Raw genomic sequence first — 21,623 nt, forward strand, 5'->3', positions numbered from 1 at the left:
GGAAAGAAATGAGACAAATATCTCTGAGCTCTTATAAAGGAAGTTTTCTACTGACAAACTGAACCACTGAATCAAAGCATGTGATTAGGTCTTATTGAAAAAAAAAAAAAAAAAAAAAAGCTCTTACTGGATTCAATACGAGCCATGTTCACCTGATAAGTCCAGAAAAATGTCTTATTTGAAGGTATTAAAAGACAAAATGACACCTGAATGGCTTTTTAGAGTAAAAAAGATGCAAACGTCTAAGGTGTAGGACCTACAACATCAGGTGTTTCAGAGGTAAAGAGCCCTATCATTGTCAATGATAGAGTGTTGACTATCATGAACAGTGACAGAGTGAAGAAGAAGAAGAGAGCAGTGGCAGCAGGTGATGGAGTGAGATCAGGCTAAGTGACAGATGGAAAAGCAGAGTGTGACGTGAGACAAACATCACACTGACATGACAAGTAAATGCTGTCAAACATGATCTCACAGGGCACTGGTGTGGCCACTCACCTTATGGCTGACAGACGCCCCGGCTCTCAGCAGGTACTTCACCGTGTCCAGGTAGTTGTTCTCACAGGCGGCCATCAGGGGCGTTCTCTGCTCCTCGTCAAACGTGTCCAGGTTGGCTCCGGCCTGAGTAACAAATGGTGAAAAAGCCCCACAATGCACATAGCAAAAATATAAATCAGCACAGTGCCACAGAACATGGTTTCATACACTGGTATCACAGAATGTGCCAGCTTTCATCTTCTGGTGAAAATACCTGGAAGTTTCATTCACGTTTGAGTGTCTTTTGATCCTCACAGTTTGAGTCCATTCACAATTGATCTTTACCTCATTCATTAATTCAACCAGTGATGGTGAAGCACCCCTGCACCATTTCTCTACTTTCACTCTTCTTCTTGTGTAAAATCTGAGTATAATCATTGATCCTAGACTCTCCACTCTCCACTGCAAAACTGTTGTGCTGTCTCTGCTCATTTTTAGAGTAAGGTAGGGGCCTAACAAAATTTCATGGCACGAAATTTCATGAAATTAAAAAGTGATATTAAAAAAAAAGTGAAATAAATGTCAAAGATGCACCAAATAAAATCAAGTTTAACAAAATCAAAGGGCCGAGTTTTAGTGCATGACTGCAGTAACTCCGCACAAAATATTCAGGTTCTGCAAGCCTGGTGCTGAAAATGAGGGAGATGTATTCATACAACAGCTCTGTACAACTAACAGCTAGTTCTTGCAGGGTAATGTGCAGGACCGAAGATGCATCCGTCTGGATCAGCTCTTCTCTTTACACAGACTCTCCCCTGCTGCATCAGGGCACGGGAGGTTTCTGTTGGTTAGGAGATCATAACTTTGGAACATTTCCTTTCCTCCTTCCGTTAACTTTTAACAATCATGGTTACGTAACAAACTTTATTTAACGTTTGATCAAACTACAGTCAGGCAGCATCAAACCGTCTGTTTCAGTATGTTTGACCTGCCAACATGATGTATCAGGGTTTGAGAAAACATTAGCTGTCAGTCATCCTCCCTCTGATCAGCTGACGCTGGCGTGAGCCTGAGCTATTGTACTCGCACTGAACTATTAGCCCATCGTGTGAAGTACTGGTGTGTTAAATTTATCTCTGAGGATCTGAACAGGAGATATGACTTAACTGTCTGTCTTCTGATTGATCCACTGAGAGCTGTCAGCTGCTTCAAGAACACACTGCTTTAGAAAGGGTGCATTTTATTAATTCACCCAGCCTGCCCTGTTTGTGGAAAAGCTATAGGTGCCATTTTTCATTAGGATAGGACATTAATGTCAAAGGCAAACTTGTATCATATCATGAGTTGACTATTTCTTTACACTCCTAGAGTAAGGAAAGGTCATTAGACCTAGGCACCTCAGAGAGTCTTTCTCTGACCAAATCACCGCTTTGGATCACATTAGCCACTGTCAGGAACCTGACAGACCTTTTGGATCAGGACCTGTACTTTAAGTCTCACGTCCAACAGGTCTCGAGGACGGCATTTTTTCATCTTTGTAATATCAGGAAAATCAGACCCATCTTGTCTCAGAGCGATGCTGCGAAACTAGTCCATGCTTTTATTTCTTCTAGGCTGGACTATTGCAACTCTCTTTTAACCTTCTAATAAGTCTATTAGGACTCTTCAGCTGGTTAAAAAAGCTGCAGCTCGGGTACTGACTTGGACCAGGAGGAGAGGGGACATCTCTCCAGTGTTAGCATCTCTACTCTGGTTACCTATAAAATCTAGAATAGAGTTTAAAATTCTTCTTCTGACTTACAAAGCTCTTCATAGCATCAGGTCATGTCAAGGATTTTAAACTTCCAACAGTCTACTACTGAAAGTTTTGTCTAGTTAACAAAAACATAGTTTGTCAGAGTTTTTAATCATCAGTGAACAGAGAAAAAGTTCACTTGAAGACATTTTAAAATGGTTTCAAAGTGCAAGAGGCTGCTTCAAGCTGAGCAACTTCAAAGAAAACTCATTTGAAAAACCTGGGATTATTTGAAACATACTAATGTGCAAGAGTCTTAATAAGGCTAGTGACAATAATCAATATGAGTTTTCCATTCATTGCTCCGTCTATTATATAAAGTTTGCCAATACCACGAGATGAGAAACAACCATGCCATGATGCTTCCACCTCCAAACTTTCTCCAAGCAACATTCTCCCAGTATTCTACAGGCTTGTCAAGATGCTGTTTACCAAACAGCTTCAACATGCTTTTTCTTGAGGAATGGAGTCTTGTGGGCTGACCGTCCATAGAGGCCATGGCGGTGGAGTGCATTGCCTATTGTTTTCTCTGCAACAGCTGTACCTGCTGCCTCCAAGTCTTACTGGAGCACTTTCAGGGTGGTCCTTGGCTCATTGAATACTCTTCTGACTATCTTTCTGACTCTCTGGTCAGAAATCTTCAAGGAGCTCCTGTGCGTGGCCTGTTGATGGTAAGGTGGTGCTTCTTCCACTTGGGAATAATGGCCCCAGTGGTGCTGACTGGAATATTCAGGTGCTTTGATATAAGTCTGTAACCAGTTCCATTCTGATGCTGAGCAACAATCAGGTTGTGAATGTCTTCAGAGAACTCTTTGCCTTTACCCATATACCCATATTTAACTGCTTGGTGAAAAAACAACCTTTTTTATAGGACCATCAATTTGCTCTAAGCCCAGCTGATGTTGGTTTGTACTAATTGGAAGTTTAAGTAATAATTACTGACAGATTTCAGATAGTATGGTGCATTTCCTTTCCATAGTATACAGCCTTTCCATGTGTGTTCAATACTTTTTTCCTGTGTTATCATATTTAATTCCACATAATCACTATTTATGGACCTGAATGTCGTGATTTCTTTTCATGTGTGGATTATTTGAGTTAATACCAATGTAGAATTTTTCAGTTGAATTGCAGCTTTGGAAATAAATGTAATAAGAAAAAAGTTGACATGTTCAATACATATTTTCCCCACTTTATCTCCCATAACATATCTTTTAATGATATCATATTCACGTTTCTCCTCTGCTCTCTGTATCTCGCACAGCTGAGTTCTGCCACGATTCACGGACACACATGCACAGAGACGAGCACAGGGAAATAACGTCACAGCCACCAGAAACAGTCTCTGGGTAAAACCACAATAGTGTCAGACAAGCTCTATTCATGGTTTATGAGGTGGCTGACACTGCCATGGTCAGAGAAGTCACAGAGGCCTCAGAGGTGTGGTTACTACACAGCATCATATTTCTGAATATAGAGAAACATTTATTTCTAAATGGGTTCACACAGACTTTTTATTGCCTCATTTATTGTGTTTTTCAAGTGATTCCGGCAAGATGGCGCCCCTGTGTCTGGCTTGCCATCCACCTCTCCTGGGTTTGTTGTCAGTTGAACAAGAAAGAGTCCTTGTTCAACTGTCAGGCAGAGTGTAAATAGTTTATCCCAGTTGTCTCCTGGTGATGTGTGTGTTTTTCTTGCACTCTCTGCTGTCTTCAGGCAGTTTCACACAATTTCTCTGTCTCTGTCTGCCTTCTCTAAGTTGGTTAATGGCATGAAACCTACTAACTGTCCCCTGGACATCATTCCAGCCAAAGTCCTGAAGGAGGTTTTTGATGTTGTTTGTCTGCTTGTTTTTGTTCATTCTTGTCTCTGTTCAGGGTTTGTCCCAGCTGCCTTAAGACATGCTGTAGTCAGGCCTCTTATAAAAAGATCCCATCTTGATCCCTCTGTGCTGCCTAATCTTAGAACTGTATCCCACCTGCCTTTTCTCTCTAAGATTTTAGAAAAAGTCGTTTTTTTAATCTAACTCAGTCCTTGAAAATTTTCATTTTGTTTTCAGATCCCAACATAGTACAGTCAGCATTGTTAACGGTTCACAATGCTATCACCCTGTCCATGAATGCTGGTGCTGCTCAACCTCACTGCGGCTTTTGACACTATTGACCACACAGTCCTTGTATCTTGCCTAGTCTATCTTACCTGTCAATGAGAAGCTTCTCGGTGATAATTGGTGACCTCTACTCATTGGATGCTTTATTAGTTCCCGGCTTGACTACTGTAATGCCCTTTATGTCAGCTTCAGCCAGTCTTCCCTCTCTCGCCTCCAGCTCATTCAAAATGCTGCGGCTAGATTTCTTACAAACACGCTATCACCCCTGTGCTGTTTTCTCTCCACTGGCTTCAAGTTCCTTTTAAAAATGATTTAAGCTTTTGTTGTTTGTTTTTAATGCCATTCATGGCCTGGCTCCTCCATATTTGTCAGAGATTTTAACTGAACATAGCCATACGACGGCCCTGCGTTCTTCTGGCCAGTTCCTTTCGGACATTCCAAGGTCCAGATGTAAACAGTGGGGGGACCGTTCTTTTGCTGTTGCTGCACCTTCATTGTGGAACAGGTTGCTCCCAGACATCCGCACCACCACTGACTTTGGTCTTTTTCAATCTAAACTGAAAACTCACATTTTTAGAACAGCTTTTAACCCTGACTAAGGCTTTTGAGTCTTGTGCTCTTGTTAGTAAGTTTTATTTTGTTTTATCTCTTCTGAATGGCTTTTATGAACCTTGCCGCTGTCACACCTCACGTTACATTTTTAAGTATCTTTTTTGTTTATGTCTTGCTCTAACGGTTTTGTTTTATGTTGCTTTTATCCATAGTGTTCTTATCTATCATCTGATACTGTACTTTGGGGGCCTTTGGGGTTACTGTAAAGGACTTTAGAAATAAACATTGATTGATTGATTGATTGATTGATTTTTTTTTATCCAACGTGAAAATATTATTCTGTTTACTTCGTAGCCCCAGATCAGACAAAGTCCTGAGCCCTCTAACTCAAGCTCACCAAGCAGACAAGGAACCACTGAACATGAACACCAACAAGAGAGCTGTTAGTTTTGTTATATCAATAAATCATCATCCATACTCCCCCTGTTTTACTCCACTCTTACATAGGAAAATAGAAACCATAAGTTTTGTGTTCAGTGAGGAATAGGTGACAAAAATATATACCATGTGAAAAACTATTAACATCTTCCTGCCACAGACCCTAAAGGCTTAAAAACTGAATGACATCCACAAAGTGAGTCAGCTGAAGTCTGTTACTTTAAGCTAAGCGTCTCCTCCTCACCTGAACCAGCATGTGGCAGATCTCCTGGTGACCCTCAGCAGCTGCAGCATGTAGAGGAGTGCATTTGTTCTGACCCTCCATCAGTACGTTAGGATCCCTCCCATCAACTGCAACAAACAAATATCATCAGGTTCCCTCCTGAAGAACCAGCGCTGAGCTCTGTGTCTGTGGACCTACCCAGGAGGTGAATGACCTTCTTCAGCTCTCCTTGTTTGGCAGAGATGAACAGCTGCCTGGTTGGGTACTTTATTTTCTTTGGCTTCAGGCTGAAACAGATGAAAGGTCTTCATCAATAATTTGAAATAAAAGAGAAAAAAGATCCACACAGCACTTCTTTAGCTTCTGATGTCAAAACATTTCACAGTTCACTTTACTTTTCATCATCCAGAGCCGTCAGGATGCTCTCCAGGGACTCTTTGGGATGTCTGTCGGGAGGAAACACAGCTTCACTCTTCAACCTGGAGAGTCAGAGTCACACAGTCACTCTTCTGAAGAACTTCTTCTACCTCTTAAGGTGTTTTCAGACGTGTCGTACCTGCTCGGGTTGTCCTCTCTGCCCCTTGGTGGCTCTACGCTCTTCTTAGCTCGTAGCACCTGTGGAACAGCAGGAGTGTTGGATACCGATGGCAGGGTGGCCACAGTGGGCACAGCTGGAAGTGGTGGATCAGGGTTAGACCTGGGTACAGAGGGAGATGGGTCGGCTTTTGGTACGGTGACCTCCTTTGCTCCGCTGGCATCTTCTCCACAATGAGGACAGAACTTCAGGTCCTTCAGGATGGAGGCGCAGTCCCGGTGGAAGCGGTGAGAGATGCTGCCATACGGTCTGCACTCCATGAAGGTGCCCTGTGGAGGTCAGGCAGAATAACACAATCCATCACTTTTAAGAGACGTCACACACATCTGGAGGCGCCCTGTGGGGGGCAAGACAGGCTGGCTGCTGCTACAGGCTGAGGGGAAATGACCAGACCCTACTGCCACCTGAGCCTGACAGGGAGACTCAGGATGTGCTCCCTCAGAGTCTGAGAGAGGAAACAGAAGAGGAGGCTGTGGATTAATGCTGTTAGCTCTACTGTCCCCAGGAAAGCACAGTGAAATTCAGAGAGGAAGTGACTGACTGCTGAAGCTGTCTGTAATATAATGGCCATTCACACTGTCAGGGTGGTAAAGAGAAGCATTCCTGTGAGGTGCACCAACATCAACCATCAGACCCTGTTGTAAGTGACTGTCATAGGGAGCAGGATGCTGTTCAGGGGTTGCGAGCCCCAAAACTTTAAGTTTCTCTTTTCAAGTTCTACAGTTTTCAAAAAATGAGTGAAACAGCGAGGTTTTTTTTTTTTTTTTTTTTTTTTTAAAAGAAACAAATAAAAGGTGAAGTAGAACCAGGGCTTGAGAGTAGTCAAGTGCCACAAGAGCAGAAGATGGACAATTATTTCAATAATAACTAATAAAATTCACAAGTATGTAAAATTTTCAGTGATCAGATCTGTTCTACTGTTTCAGGTTCACAATCAAGAAATCAATTATCTCCACTGAGTGAACAAACACTGATCTCTGATTTGAGCACAATGATTTACTTTGTTGTCTTTATAAGGATTTTATATGACGGAGGATTAGCACGTGGTCACACTGGCCATCCGAACCGCGCCGTGCTGAAGCACGATTGCCCCTCACAGCTCCGTTCTCCCACTGCAGAGTACGGCCAGGTGTCACACTACTCCTATATGAACCAGACTTTAGCAGGTATCACACACGCACATGGTCCACCTAGGTCATTGTGGAGCGTCTGTTTACATGAAGCGTGATCTCATCAGAGTCAGCACAATGAGACACAGAGAGCGCTGCTTCGACTCCAGAGACTTTTAGACTTATGGTAAGTTGTTTTGGTCCCACACAGCCCTCTAACACCCTGCTACTGTTGAAAATGATTGTGGAGAGATGCGCTCAGGGTTTTCATACGTGCTTGTGCTCATGCATGAAGCAAACCGTGCCGAAGCTCACCTCTCTGAAGCTTGCCAAAGCAGAGAAGTGAATCATGCTCAAGCACGGCCCGGCTGTGGTCAAACTGTCCATTCAAAACGGGCTTCAGGGCTGAAGCGTGCTCGGCACAGTTTGTCAGTGTGACCGCGTCCTTAGTCCCACACAAGGAAGTATTTTTTTAAAAGATTAATCCAAATTATGACTTTATTCTGGTAAATTCACTTCTTTTTTTCTTCAACTTGGCACTAATACCTGCGATAGTTTTGTGCTCTTGGTGATATTTATTTCAGGACATCACCATACATGTTGAAGCCTTTTCTTTGATATCTTTTTCTGCTTAGGATCACCCTCTTTTTACGTCATATCTAAAATGGATTGGTGGGTGTGGGAGGAATCCCTGTTTGGGATTGGGCCTGTAGTTTTCATAGAAACCCTGCTTATAGATTATTTATATCATAACTGGGACAGAGCTTTGGACCAGGGATGGCAAACCCTTTAGCTTTGCACTAATTTCAAGAGCGAAAAAAGATAAAAAAGAAAGTTCAGGTAGAGAACCAGGTGGTCCAACAATGAGGTCAAGCCCACTTTTCTACCTGTCAACATTTTTCTTTTTCCCTGTTAGGTTGTGTGGCGTGGCTGTCAGGCTGGTAAGGAGGGGGCAAGCCTTCCTGCCTGGAGGAACAGCCAATGACGGGGCTTGATGAGCAGAGCCTAGCAGGTGCACAGTGAGGAGGACCTGAGGAGTGCCACAGTGTGTGCTGAATGAGAGACTGTTTCGCCTTTCCCTTTCCTCTATCCCCAAGTCTAGTTATTATCGCGTGTTATATGTATTAAAAACAATGAACTGTCATCCGACGGTGGAGAATATTCGCTGGAACTGAGCAGCACAAGCTAGCTGGGAGATCGACGCCAGGCCTAGCAGGGAGAAGACTGCACAGGTAGGGTCTGTCTCCTCCACCTTAACTGGTAGCCACAACGATATTGCCACGGGCAGCAGACACCTGGAAGCCCTTGACTGAATGAAAAAACCCAGGGTTGTGTTTGCCGTGACACTCTCCAAATCATGTCATCAAAATCAGGAATTAAAAAACTGTAAAGATTAACTGAATTTATTTTTCATTTCATCAATGCAAAATTCATTTTGCAACGCTGAAAACCTGTTCATGAGTATTTCTCCAGTCTAATCAAGTCCCCCAGAAATATTTAAAAGCAGCTGAGTTCAGCTCTTGATCCTCCTTCGGTTATGGCCCTGCTCTTACCTTCCTGCAGAAGAGTCCACAGCCGGGGCAGCACTGGTGCTTGACCATGCCCGCTCGGTGGTCCTCACACAGAACCAGCAGGTGGACTGTGTTGGAAGGTCTCATCATCTCCTGCTTCATCACTCTCCTCTGACACTGACTCAGCTGTGGAGAGGAAACAGAACGCTGAGGTCAGATTAGATGGCCATGTTTTTATGAGGAGTAACATGAAGAGGATGAATCCAAGTTTACCACGCCATCCGTGCTCTCCATGGCCATGCAGGTCTGGTCTTGCGTGGACAGGCTACCTCCGCTGTGAGGGGTCTCCATACGACAACAACACAGAGGTAACTCTTCAGCCAGGTCTGACTCTGCCCCCACAGCTCCCACTGCTGCCCCTGCAGACAGGTCACACCAAACCACTGACACAGGTTCTGATGACTCTAAAGATCCTCTGCAGACCCCTCAGTCAGCGTGGATCTGCTCTCACCTGACTGTGGAGGTGAGAGAAGCTCCTCCTGGGCCTTAAGGTCCAAACAGTCCAAAGTCAGCTCCGTGTATTCAGCGTGGCTGCTGTTTTCAGGCTCCGCCCCCTCCAGAGCATCACTTCTGGCAGGCCTTAACATCTCAGGGAGTATTACAGGTGTCCCCTCTCCTGTAGCTCCATTCTTCACCTGACCCACTGCTTGATCCTCTTTCTGATGAGACAAAGACCAGCCACTCGTCAGGTTTGCTCCAGGCACGGCATCTGACAGGTGTCACTCTCAGCACAGAGAACAAACAAGGTAAACAGAGGAGTCATTAGTACATAAAAGCACCTGCCTTCTCCTTCTCCTGCTGTTTGAGGGGTTTGGCCTTCTTCTTAGGGACCAGGTTATACATTCCCATCTTCCTCTTCTTCCTCTTTACAGCTGGAAAAAAAAAACAGAAAGACACAGAAGTAGCAGAAGGAGAAGAAGAGTTAGTGCCAGCAGCAGTATGTCCAGAGGGGTGGTCACCATTCCAAGTACCCACCTCAAAACCCCTCACTATGGTACCACATGTTCTGCAGCTACGCAGCACATGGGCCCGAATCTACAGCCCTGCGTATAGTTACCGGTGTCCTCTCCTTCTCCTCTGGTGCCTCCTGGAGCCTCCAGCTCCCTGCCCAGCCTCAACCACTCTAACAAACTCTCTCACCTGCTCTCACCTCAGCTTTGCGCCCACTCCTGCCTGCAGGAATCTCCCTCTCCTCTGGATTTGGATCAGCATGTTTCACCTGCACCTTTACCAAGAACTCCCTGAAACTGCTCCTGTACCTCAGTCTGCTTTAGGGTCCCGGCTTGACTACCACTCATTTCATTCATTTGTTTTGGTGGCACTTCAGATTATAAACAGTTATTACCAAAACTATTTTATGGAAACATTGTCAGCTACTTATTTTTGAGAGTGTGCAGGAGGTTCTTTTTGACATTTTCAAAAACTTCAAAATATAAATTTGAGACATACCTTCATTTTAACCCTGAAAATGAAGTAAGTTGCCTATTAATTCGTCCAATTCAAATTCAAAAAAATCTTTAACATGTTGCTATCAGCAATCAAACACATTAAAAACAAAAAAAGAAAAAACATGAATAAAAAATAAATACAGTGGTAAAATAACAACAAAAAATAAACCAACAATGGTCTATATTTCAAAACAAAACAAACAAACAAAAAACATGTTAGGTGTCTTATCTGAAGCATCTTCAATTTAAATGTGTTTCACTGAGTGTTTTAGTTTGTTTGAATTCATTAGAAGTCTCTTTTGAGCCAAAGCCGGTTAATCTCCATCTTCATGCTTAAAAATGGAATTATACATGGGGCAGCTTGTTGCATCAGAGCCACCCAAATCTATTTACACCAAGTCTCTATGAATGAGCATTAATCCAGACTTTAAGAGAAATGACTGTGTTTCACACAGTGGTTGTGTTAGGCTCATCATGCTATCATACATACATACAGATAGGGTTTGGTTCTGCTTTTTACCAAAGTTATCGATATTTTAGAGAATTCCTCTAATTTCAGAGTGCTCCCCTGTCAATTTCTGTCACACTAAAAGTTCATTGATTCTCTGGTTTTAGTCATGAGTACATAAAATTTGGTAACACTTAGCCTTAAAGGTACAGTCTGCAGGATTTTCCTAGAAAAATAATAGTAAACTTTTACAGGAACAATCCAGCTCAATTGTCTCCTCTGTGCAGCTATACATGAGTTAGCTTCCTGCCAATCATGCTATACATGAGTTAGCTTCCTGCCAATCAGGTATGTGACAAATACCAGTGATTAACTTGTGCTAACATGCATAATCATGGTTGGAGGCTGTGGGTGTGAGCTGCAGCTGGCACTGATCCAAGGAGGAGGAGCAAAGGTTGAATTTTGAGTTTACTAACAAGTAACTAAAATTCCTGCAGACCCTACCTTTAGAGGGTGTCATATATGGACATCATATCCGTTTCATCACCCATTACTTTCTGATACAGACTTTTGAGGCCAGTCATCGACAGACCCGGTACTGAAGTAAATGCTGGCCATAAGAAACACAGAGCAGGATATATTTACCTTTCCTGTCCATCTCCACCTACTCATAACTTCAGAAAAACCACCTCATGAGAGTGTAAAAACTTTCGCAGAAATTCTAGAGGACTTTTCAAAATTTTGATGTTTCCATTACCATTTTTTAATTGCGATATTTAGGTTTTTTTCAAGTCTAGGTGTAGTGGAAACGCAGGTACTATTGACCAGTTTCCATTTAGAGAGTCTGTATTTAGTGAGTGTCTGTCTCTTTGATGGTACTGCTACACCAAGCGCGAATTTGAGGCGAGATTACATACAGAGTCAATGCAAAGATGCGTTTAGATGCCGATTCGCCCCGGACAGAGTGTTGGACGCGTTTGGCGCGCCACGTTCGGGGCGTTTGTGCACTTGGAGCGTGGTGTGGCCGCGGCATAAGGGCTCTTTAATAACTGTTCAAGAATCTACAGATTTTAATCTTCCATTTGATAAATTATAACATTCTTATTTGCTGATGGATTGAGTTTCCAGCTTCCTCTGATGGTAATACTTCTCCTCATTATGCGGTCTAGTTTCTGTCACTGGGAGTTGGTGATGACTTGTTGGTCTTTATTTTGAAAATAAGATCCTATGTCCTGTAGAGTGGTGTTTTCGTCTTTTCAGGGAGCGCAGCGTTTTCAGACAAGCTCTGTGTTTGTCGGGCTCAGACTCCATTGGGGGGTTGGTAAATCTAATGCTTCTCTTTTAATTGGAGCCAGCAGAGGGAATTGGCCCAGCTCCGCTCTGCGGCCATGGCTGGGACAGTTTCTGTGGACTCTTCAAATGTTCTTACAGAACTCCAGGAGAATCTTTTCTACTGGGTCTGAGTCCCAGAGTTCTGCTTTCATTAAAAGACCCAGACTTCAGAACAGAAGGATGGGAGTTCAATTTAAATAATGTCCTTCTTATAGAGCAATAAGCTCAACCAATTTTATCAGCCAATGAACTAATGGCCTAACCAAAACGTCCTGAGGCAGTAATAACCAGGTACCTGTACTCCATGGTGGGACTTTCTGTTGTGTTCCCTAAAATAAAATGATGTTTGTTATTGGGATTTCTGGCTTTCCTTCGGAAGGTCATATTTTAGTGTTGTCCAGACTAACACTGATATTCCAGTTTTCACAGTGGTCATGGAGGATGTTTAGGAGCTCTTAAAGTCCTTGTTCTGTTTGAGATGACAACAGCAAGTCATCTGCATAAAAAAGATATTCAAGGTCTTTTCCCTCTGAATGGAGACGTGATCCTGGAGAGTTCTCCAGCAGTTTGGATAAATGATCAATGTAAATGTTAAAATGAGTTGGTTATAGGCTGCAGCCCTGATGGACGCCACAGTGCTGTTTAAGGAACTTGGTTATGTTCTGTCCAATTCTGACAGCACATTCACTTTCTGAATATTTACCCTGAATCAAATCAAACATTTTTCCTCCAATCCCACTTTGAAGGAACTGGCAGAACAGACCACTGTGCCCAATGGGATCAAAAGCTTTGCTGAAATCAATGAAACAAGCAGAGCTGATGGACGTGTTTTTATATCAGGTGTGTGGAGGAAATATGCGATCAGCTCTTCTTTGTTTGGGATTTACTCAGAGCGTTACCTTCAGTCAGGTTAGATAGGATTCTTGGCTTTACAATATTAATAAAATAATTTCCTTACATTACGCAGACTCCTCTATAATTATTAGGATTAATTATTATTAATTTTTTATTTTATTCATTGTGAGATTAATTTGCTTTTGTAGGTCCCAGAGAGGCGTTTATTCTCAGTCCAGTCCAGTGTCCTGACAGTAGCTGTAACTAACCAAGGCAAACAGTGTTTAAACAAAGCAGAAAAACTCTCAAACAACCTGTCATCAGGCTGCAGAGGGAATCTAAACTCACCTGCGTGAGGTTTCAGGACAGTGGGGACTCCTTTCTTCTCTTTACTCTTCTGGCTGTGACCCCGCGCTGAATTGGAAGGGAGTCCAGACTTCTGGGGTTTCACCAGGCCGGACTTTGGGGCATTCTTACCAGCAGGCTGCCAGGGTGTTAAGAATTAAGATTATTTTCACACTTAAACATCTGTTCATAAAGATCCAGTAAGAACATTTTCAGAGCCCTGACAGCACTATGCTGCAGCTTCAAGAGAACAGCTTTTGGAAACACATGGAACATAAAAAAGTTTAAACTGAAGGCTTGAGCAGTCAAAGAAAGACTGTTCTAAAAACATTAAACAGCCAGTCTGCATTGTGTGAGAAATTTTAGTCCATGACAAAAGTGTTCACTGAGCACAGCTGGATCAGCTGTCAGTCATCCTGACAGCTGGATCCCTGGCTGTAACCAAAAAGCAACACTGCTGTGTTCTGTGTGTATTTCACCAAGTGAACAAATACCTGCAAATAGAGACTGTTGCTCCTGTCTGCTCCTCAGCCCACAGAGACCACCTTTCTTTAGCTATTACTTAGAGGCTGTGAGGAGGATCTGTTTTAATTGGACTGCAGCGCCACCATTGGAGGTGCCTCTTACAGACAGATCTTTTTCTATGCATTTCCAGATCACTCGCACAGCAGGACTGTGACAGCCAATCAGGAGGCCCGTCTCAGTTGTTACAATGATTTGTGTGTAATTTTGGGTCCTGTAGAAAAAACACTCAGACTTCTCAGCTATTTAAGAATAGATATCTATTTACAAATCAATTTACACATTTGTGGATTTGTCCATGCATTTGTTGATTTGCATGCACATTTGTGGCTATGCGCCATTTTTTATGGATTTGCACACACATTTGTAAATGTTTTACAATTGCAAATCTGTTCACATATTTGTGGATCTGTTAGCACATTTGTTGATGCCTTTACGCACACACAAATGATTTGGCTACAATAATAGTTCCATTGAAGAGTTTACACAGTGAGAGACATGTGAACAAGCAACTCTATAAAAACTTTGAGAGCAGAGGCCCTGAAATTTGCACAAATGAAGCCTGTTCTTTTTTTCGCTCACTACTTTCTGAGACAAAGAGTCCTGATCATCTGTGGTTTTCCTGAAGAGAGGAAACCAGCAGCTAGAGGGAGGCAGTGGGGTCAGTTAGTATCTCAAGGAAACGTAAACAGAAAGAACTTGTTGTCACAGGACATTTAGAGCTGATCAAATGTAAGGGTGCATGTCTTGCTTCCCTTAGTGTTCTCTGATAACCTGCTGGTCAGAGGGAGAGCAAAGGGAGTGTAGGTGATGCTCTATATGGAGAGATGAGCAGCTGCAAACGTTCCACTGTTTACCTTGACAGGAGGACAGCTTGGCTGAACTTTCTCTCCTGTTGTAGCCGGGACAGATCCTGGACCTGGACCCGACTGCTTGGAGATCCCAGCAGCAGGTAGTCTCTGTCTGTCAGGTGGAGCAGATGAGTCCAGAAAGGAGCCTGTGTGTTTGCGGCGAAGGGCTCCATCACTGCTGAGTATGGGTGAGCTGTGGAAGGGAGTTATCTTCACCCTGGGTCTCTGAGCACTGCGAGAAGCTGCATCCGGGCTGGACGGTCTCTTGCCTGATCCACTGGGATCCATTGTGGTCCAGAGCGAGGGGGGGGACTATTCCTCAGAGGGCGTCAGCAGCACCTAAGGAAAAGTTCGAAGAAGTTTTTATTCTCCTCTTTGAAAACATCAGGTTTTCCCTTTTTTTTGTTCCGATCAAAGGCCACATTGGAAACACCTCCATCACTGTTTGGAGAGGAAAGTTTCAACCCTCTGCTAATTGAGAAAGAGAAAGTTAGTTACCGCCTATCTGCATAATGATGAGGGTTAAAGTTGGAGGAAGAGACGCTCTGCGCTGCGCAGCTGCAGGCTGATCAGAAAACCACGTGACCAAACCGGGCTGCCGGTAAACCTTACTCAAAGTTACACAGAGAGGGTTCAACAGACGATAGAAGTATGAAACTTCATCCTACCAGCTTCAGTCCGCAGATCTGCTCGCGCGGAGGAGGAAAACTAGAGCTTCCACATCCGCCTCGGCCTGGTGACCACGTGACTCTCTGTGTGTGCTGCGTTCAGGTCCGGGTGGAACATTTCAGACTTCAGCAGTTTGCTGAAAAAAAACGGCAAAACTATTTAACCCACCTTTTCTTTTTATTTTTCTTAAGTTATTCCATACCTCCGGAAAGTACATCCCGAAGATTAACTGGAAACACGGACATAAACATTTAACAGACTTTCCGACGCCATTAAAGCCAAACCGAAACTCGAACACCGTAAATCATCAAGCCAACTTTGATCAGAGTAACCTGGTGAGGAATAAACAAAATGTACACATCAAAATGTCATTTTGAAGCTAAAAGAACATTAAATAAGCATTGTTTCATGAAACAACGGGCTAGTTTTATTTCACTCATACCCAGGGTTTATACAAGTGCATCTCAATGAATCAGAGTTTGTTGGGAAAGTTTATTATTTCATTAGTTTAATTTAAAAAAGTGAAATTCATGTACAGCTTCCAGGCCAGTATTCAAGTTTTAAGCAAAAGCAGAGGAAACTTACAGATGAAATATAGTTTATTTTATTTAAAACAAAATAAAATAGAAAAAAATCAAAATGAAACCTTTTTAAAGTTGTTATAATGGGGTGGTGTTTGCAGAATTATGAGTATTTTTATTTTGTTTTATTTTATTTTATCCCTTTTTTTTTCATTTTAGAGTGAGGCTTTAACATAAAAAAGTGTGGAATAAGTGAAGCGCTGTCCACACTTTCCAGATGCATTGTATGCAACCACACTTTTTTAGTTGTTAGGTTTAAAAAAGACTCCAGTTTGTCTTTTAATTGACTTCTGCAGACTATAGGCCACATTAAGATGAAAAGGTTCTGAGGTTATTTATCTTGGTCTTAATTTTTACACCACATCAGCCACATCACAAAAGGGGTGCGTCAACTTTTATACTGCATTTGGTTATATAACAAGACTGACATTAGAAGTGTGTTAGTTTTAACCACTCGGGTATAAGACTCCAAAGTTGTGTTTATATGTCACATTATCTGCACTCTTAGTTACATTTGTTTGATAACACAACTGTTTTTCTGTGTATTTGTACATTTTTGTGAGCATCTGGCTTCTGTGCATCATTTTCCTCTTTATTTGGTCATTGGTCCTACATGACGTCTGACTTGCACTTCTCATTACAAAGAGCTGAAATGCTGCTGAAAATTTTAATTCCCAAGATTTTTCATCCCCTGCACCCCAAATGCTCCTTGTCAATCCTGGACCACACCCACCAGACAACCCCTGGTAAAAATGATGGAATCTCCAGTCTTGAAGGGTCTTCATTCAGTTTAATTAAATAGAACAAAAAAAAAAAAAAAAAAAACAGATTACAGACATGACACAAAACTTCTTGACACAAAAATAATTTCAAACGGTTACTCTCTAGCTTAAAAAAATGAGACAAAATAAAATAAAATGAATAAATAAATCAAGAAGAAATATTGTGGTAGTCAGTAACAGTTTCTTTTTTAGACCAAGCAAAGGGAAAAAATATGGAATCACTCAGTTCTCCACCCTATAGGCCTCAGTCTTCCTCTTTTCCTCCAAACCTCAGCTGGAAGACAAAGGAAGCAGATATGTGAGTGAATCTGAACAATATGAACATTAATGTGAAACATTAATGTAAACCATTGGTAACACCAGGTACAAAAAAGTAGGACAAGAAATTTTTATAGTATTATAAAAACATATTAAAATACATTAAGCTCTAATTTATGTTGATTCATAACGCTAAGTGATTAACTGTTATGAAACTATGTTTTGGTTTGCAAAAAAAGATGCAAAAAAATATAAAATTGCTGCTCAGAAAGCCACCATTTTCGTATAATGACCCATTTATAAGATTTGATTTGTACTTTGTTTGGATTAAGTCATCTGAATCCATCCACCAAAAATGCCAAGACCTTACTGCAATAAAACCTATGGCTTCTGGAGTCATGTGTTTAAATGTGCACTTCATCATCATTTGTTCAATGTGCCAAAGCCATCCTTCACATAGTTTTTTTTAACAAGTAAACTCTAAATTTGACTGAAAGTAGTGCAAAGACTGAGTACATGGACGTTCACAAACATGATCATAATCACAATCATCCATCCATCACTCAGTTCGTTGCTAGGCGCTGCCCAAGTAGCTGCCTGTTGCAGTAGCTCGCTCGTCTTTGTCCGTTTCTTGTAATTTTTTTTGTCTCTTATTAGTCATCTTTGTATTTGGAGTGGATCATCACTTTGTATGGTTCATTGTTGGTCATGGACACCAAACTTTTTGTGGCTTTAGTGATATTTTTACTAATTTCCTCCTGTGTTTGTCTGGAGATCCTACATGTAACCATGGCTGCATTGTTTACATGTGAAATTAGCTGTTAGCAGCCTGTAGCATGTCAATGCTAACTGGTGTAGGGCTTGATGATTTCCCTCGAGGTGAGGAGGAGGAGGTGAGGACGACGTGCTGGTTCTCAGGTGTGAGCTGAGAGGTGACGACGTGGACCTGTCCTTCCATCCATTGTTGTTGTGAACGTGGGATCTATCTCCTGTGGGATGGAGGAGCTAGCCGTGCTAGCCCAGCGGCATCGTGCTGTTCACGGACGTGGCTGACGGAGCTGACATCGGACGCCAGCGCCACATTGGAGGAGCTTCGCCTGCTGTGAGCAGACAGGATCCAGGAGACAGAGACTGAACAGACTGCTGGGGAGGCTCAGTCCTGGACCCTGTGGAGGTGGAGACTGGCTGGGCTGGAGAGTGGTGGACGGGCTGTCGTCATTTATTTTCTTGTGGACCTTTTTGCACTTTCTTACTTTAGTTTTCGTGATTGCTGCTGTGACTCCTGAATTTCCCCTCAGGGATAAATAAAGTATTTTCTATCTGTCTATCTATCTATCTATTAAACAACAGCACTCGGCAAAGCCAGGGGCCCAGTTCCTGGAGTTTAGATGTTGACTCTGTAATGATAAGTGCTAACAAAGGTGTCACCAGTAGGTGGCAGTATGTCATCAGGAGGTCGCACATAAAGCAAATGTTTTGTAACAGGAAGTGTGGAAGTTACATGAGAGTTATCCACCACGAGCTGATGAATAAACAGCTAGCTGAAGCTAGCATAATGTTCTAAAGTATACTTATTAATGTATAGACACGAACATTACATGGTACCAGGAGTCGGGTCAAGAAAGAGAAACACAACAACATGGATGCAGTAAAACCGCCAGGTCCGTTGAAACTGACTGAAAACATGGATGCAAATTGGAGGACCTTCAAACAGCATTTCCAGCTGTATATTGCGGCAGTCGGAGTGGATCAACGAGCAGAGGAAAGAAAAATAGCCATGCTGCTCACGGTCGCCGGCTCAGAAGCAATGGAAGTCTTCAACACGTTTGTGTTTGCTCAACCTGACGACAAAGACAAGTTTGACATGGTCGTGAAGAAATTTGATGAGCACTGCCTGTCAAAGAAAAATGAAACGTACGAGAGGTACGTCTTTCGCTCACGCTTACAGCACCAGGATGAGTCATTTGATAATTTTCTCACCGACCTTAAGATTAAAGCACAGTCCTGTAATTTTGGCGATCTCAGAGACTCTATGATTAGAGATCAGATAGTTTTTGGGACTAATGAGAAAAAGCTCCGGGAGAAACTTTTGAGGGAGACAGACCTCACGCTGGACAGTGCTATAAAAATATGCCACGCCAGTGAGCTTGCACGGCAACAGGTACTGACTTTCAGAGAGCCTGCGCAAGGAGCAGCATACCAAGGAAATGAAGCAGTGAACGCCGTGGCAGTGAAAAGAAAACAATGGAGCAAAATTAAAAGTGACAGAGTGAAAACCAAAACCAGTGATAAAGAGATGTTCAACTGCAAAAGATGTGGTGAGAAGCACGGACCTAGACAATATCCTGCCTCTGGAAAAATGTGTGCAAAATGCAAGGGACAAAATCATTATGCCAGAATGTGTCTCTCAAAGAAGGGACAGGGTGTACACACAGTGCAGAAAGACACAGATGACAGTGATGATTTGAGTGAAACATTTTTCATAAAGATGGTGTCACAAGATGAAGATGTTATCACACCGTCATCAAAAGCCAGTGATACAGTTCAGACTGTTAATTCAATAACTAAAGATAAATGGACTGCTCCACTATTAGTTAATGGGACTATTGTAACATTTAAGATTGACACAGGGGCCAAAGCTAATTTGATCAGTGAGGAAGATTTCAGGACACTGACTGAGAAGCCTAGAAAATTCACAGAAAAAGTCACACCCCTGAAGGCTTATAATAATCAGCCAATACAAACGAAAGGTGGATGCAGACTAAAGGTGACAGCTAAAGGCAAACAGCATAACCTGCTGTTCACCATTGTGCCTAATGGACATGAGTCGCTCTTAGGAGACAAGGCATCTGAGGACCTAGGTCTAGTAAAGAGGATTTATCAGATAAACATAGACAGCATGAAAATAGTCAAACAAGACAAAAGACTGGAAAACCAACAGAGCCAGGGAGCCACAGACATCGTGGAAAAGTTTCATTCTGTTTTCAAAGGACATGGGACATTACCTTACACTTACAAAATTCAGCTCAAGGATGATGCCAAGCCCGTAGTGCATGCCCCAAGGAGAGTGCCAGCACCACTGAGAGTTGGCTTGAAAAAAGAGCTGAAAAGGATGACTCAAATGGGTGTCATTGAGAAAGTGGAAGAACCCACAGACTGGGTGAACTCCATCACATGTGTCAAGAAGAAGACGACAGGTGCCATAAGAGTCTGCCTTGATCCCAAAGATCTAAATGAAAACATTAAAAGAGAGCATTATCAAATCCCAAAACGGGAAGAGATAATGAGTGAAATGGCAGGTGCTACATTTTTTAGCAAATTAGATGCTTCACATGGGTTCTGGCAGCTGAGGCTGGACCCAGAAAGCAGCAAATATACCACCTTTAACACGCCATTTGGACGTTACTGTTTCCTGAGGCTCCCATTTGGCATCAAATCAGCACCAGAGATCTTCCACAGAGCAATGGAGTCTGTAATAGAGGGTCTGGAAGGTACCAGAGTCTATATAGATGACTTGGTTGTTTGGGGAACAACACAACAGCAGCATGACAAGAGACTGGAGAAGCTCTTAAAGAGAATTTAAAAAAGTGGACTAAAACTAAACAGGGACAAGTGTCTCTTCAGTGTCACAGAGATGACCTTCTTGGGAGACAAGGTCACAAGTGAAGGGGTGGAACCTGACCAGTCAAAAGTGCAAGCCATATTGGACATGCCTGCCCCCACTGACAAAAAGGGTGTCTTGCGAGCCATGGGAATGATTTACTTCCTGGGCAAATTCATCCCTAATCTTACAGCCAAGACAGCATGTCTCAGAGAGTTGCTACAGCACAACACTGTGTTTGAGTGGACAGTACGACATGAGAAAGAGTGGAAAAAATTAAAGGAAACTGTAACCACTGAGCCAGTCCTCACATTCTTTGATCCATCAAAACCAACAAAAATCTCCACTGATGCCTCGAAAGATGGCTTGGGAGCCGTACTGCTCCAGATGCATGAAGATAAATGGCAGCCTGTGGCATATGCGTCTCGATCAATGACAGAGACAGAGCAACGCTATGCTCAAATTGAGAAAGAGACTTTGGGCTTAGTGTTTGGGTGTGGAAAGTTTCACAGTTATGTGTACGGACTGCCAACCTTTACCGCAGAGACTGACCACAAGCCGCATATTTCAATCAAAAAAAAGAACCTCAATGACATGTCACCCAGAATCCAACGCATGATGATGGCATTGCAGCGTTGTGACTTTGACCACATTTACACACCAGGAAAACACATTGAACTGGCAGACACTTTGTCACGAGCACCAGCACCAAGCAGTGACGTGCTGGTCAGCCCTGTGTCTGATGATGCTGAAACACATGTAAACATGGTGACTGCTTCTCTCCCAACATCAGATGTTATACTGCAGCAAATTGTGCAGGAGACAGCGAAAGATCTACTGCTGCAAAAGGTGGCCCACCATATCCAAAATGGATGGTCAAGAGGAGCCTGCCCAGGTTTCTACCCTGTGCGCGCAGATTTGTGTGCTGCTAATGGACTGCTGCTGAGACAAAACAGAATTTTCATCCCACAATCCATGCGCCAAGACATGCTTCAGCGCATCCATGAGGGACATCTGGGAGTGGAGAAATGCAAAAGGAGAGCAAGAGAAACGGTTTATTGGCCAGGCATCAACAAAGACATAGA

The 21,623-nt window shown here is 42.8% G+C and overlaps 1 protein-coding gene across 3 annotated transcripts in view; it reads right to left on the reverse strand.

Moving 5' to 3' along the window:
• LOC141790891 (histone-lysine N-methyltransferase EHMT1-like) overlaps nucleotides 1–15,415 on the reverse strand; it is a 38,070-nt gene extending 22,655 nt beyond the window's left edge. For 2 of the 3 annotated variants that reach the window (XM_074671043.1, XM_074671041.1), the window contains exons 1-12: nucleotides 15,316–15,415; nucleotides 14,654–14,986; nucleotides 13,278–13,413; nucleotides 9,651–9,739; nucleotides 9,319–9,526; nucleotides 9,081–9,226; nucleotides 8,850–8,993; nucleotides 6,149–6,456; nucleotides 5,988–6,071; nucleotides 5,791–5,879; nucleotides 5,614–5,720; nucleotides 496–618 (exon numbers count right to left, since the gene is read on the reverse strand). In XM_074671043.1, coding sequence (XP_074527144.1) covers nucleotides 496–618; nucleotides 5,614–5,720; nucleotides 5,791–5,879; nucleotides 5,988–6,071; nucleotides 6,149–6,456; nucleotides 8,850–8,993; nucleotides 9,081–9,226; nucleotides 9,319–9,526; nucleotides 9,651–9,739; nucleotides 13,278–13,413; nucleotides 14,654–14,935 — 1,716 coding nt within the window. In that variant the 5' untranslated portion in view covers nucleotides 14,936–14,986; nucleotides 15,316–15,415. Of the gene's footprint in view, nucleotides 1–495; nucleotides 619–5,613; nucleotides 5,721–5,790; nucleotides 5,880–5,987; nucleotides 6,072–6,148; nucleotides 6,457–8,849; nucleotides 8,994–9,080; nucleotides 9,227–9,318; nucleotides 9,527–9,650; nucleotides 9,740–13,277; nucleotides 13,414–14,653; nucleotides 14,987–15,145; nucleotides 15,295–15,315 lie in introns of those variants that run through there. The other variant, XM_074671042.1, reaches the window with a different exon arrangement.
• Nucleotides 15,416–21,623: the final 6,208 nt, after the last annotated feature.

Source organism: Halichoeres trimaculatus, unplaced genomic scaffold (genome assembly GCF_033239565.1).
Source record: "Halichoeres trimaculatus isolate MK-OKI-2021-1 unplaced genomic scaffold, fHalTri1.1 fHalTri1_scaffold_5, whole genome shotgun sequence".
NCBI classification, from domain to species: domain Eukaryota; kingdom Metazoa; phylum Chordata; class Actinopteri; order Labriformes; family Labridae; genus Halichoeres; species Halichoeres trimaculatus.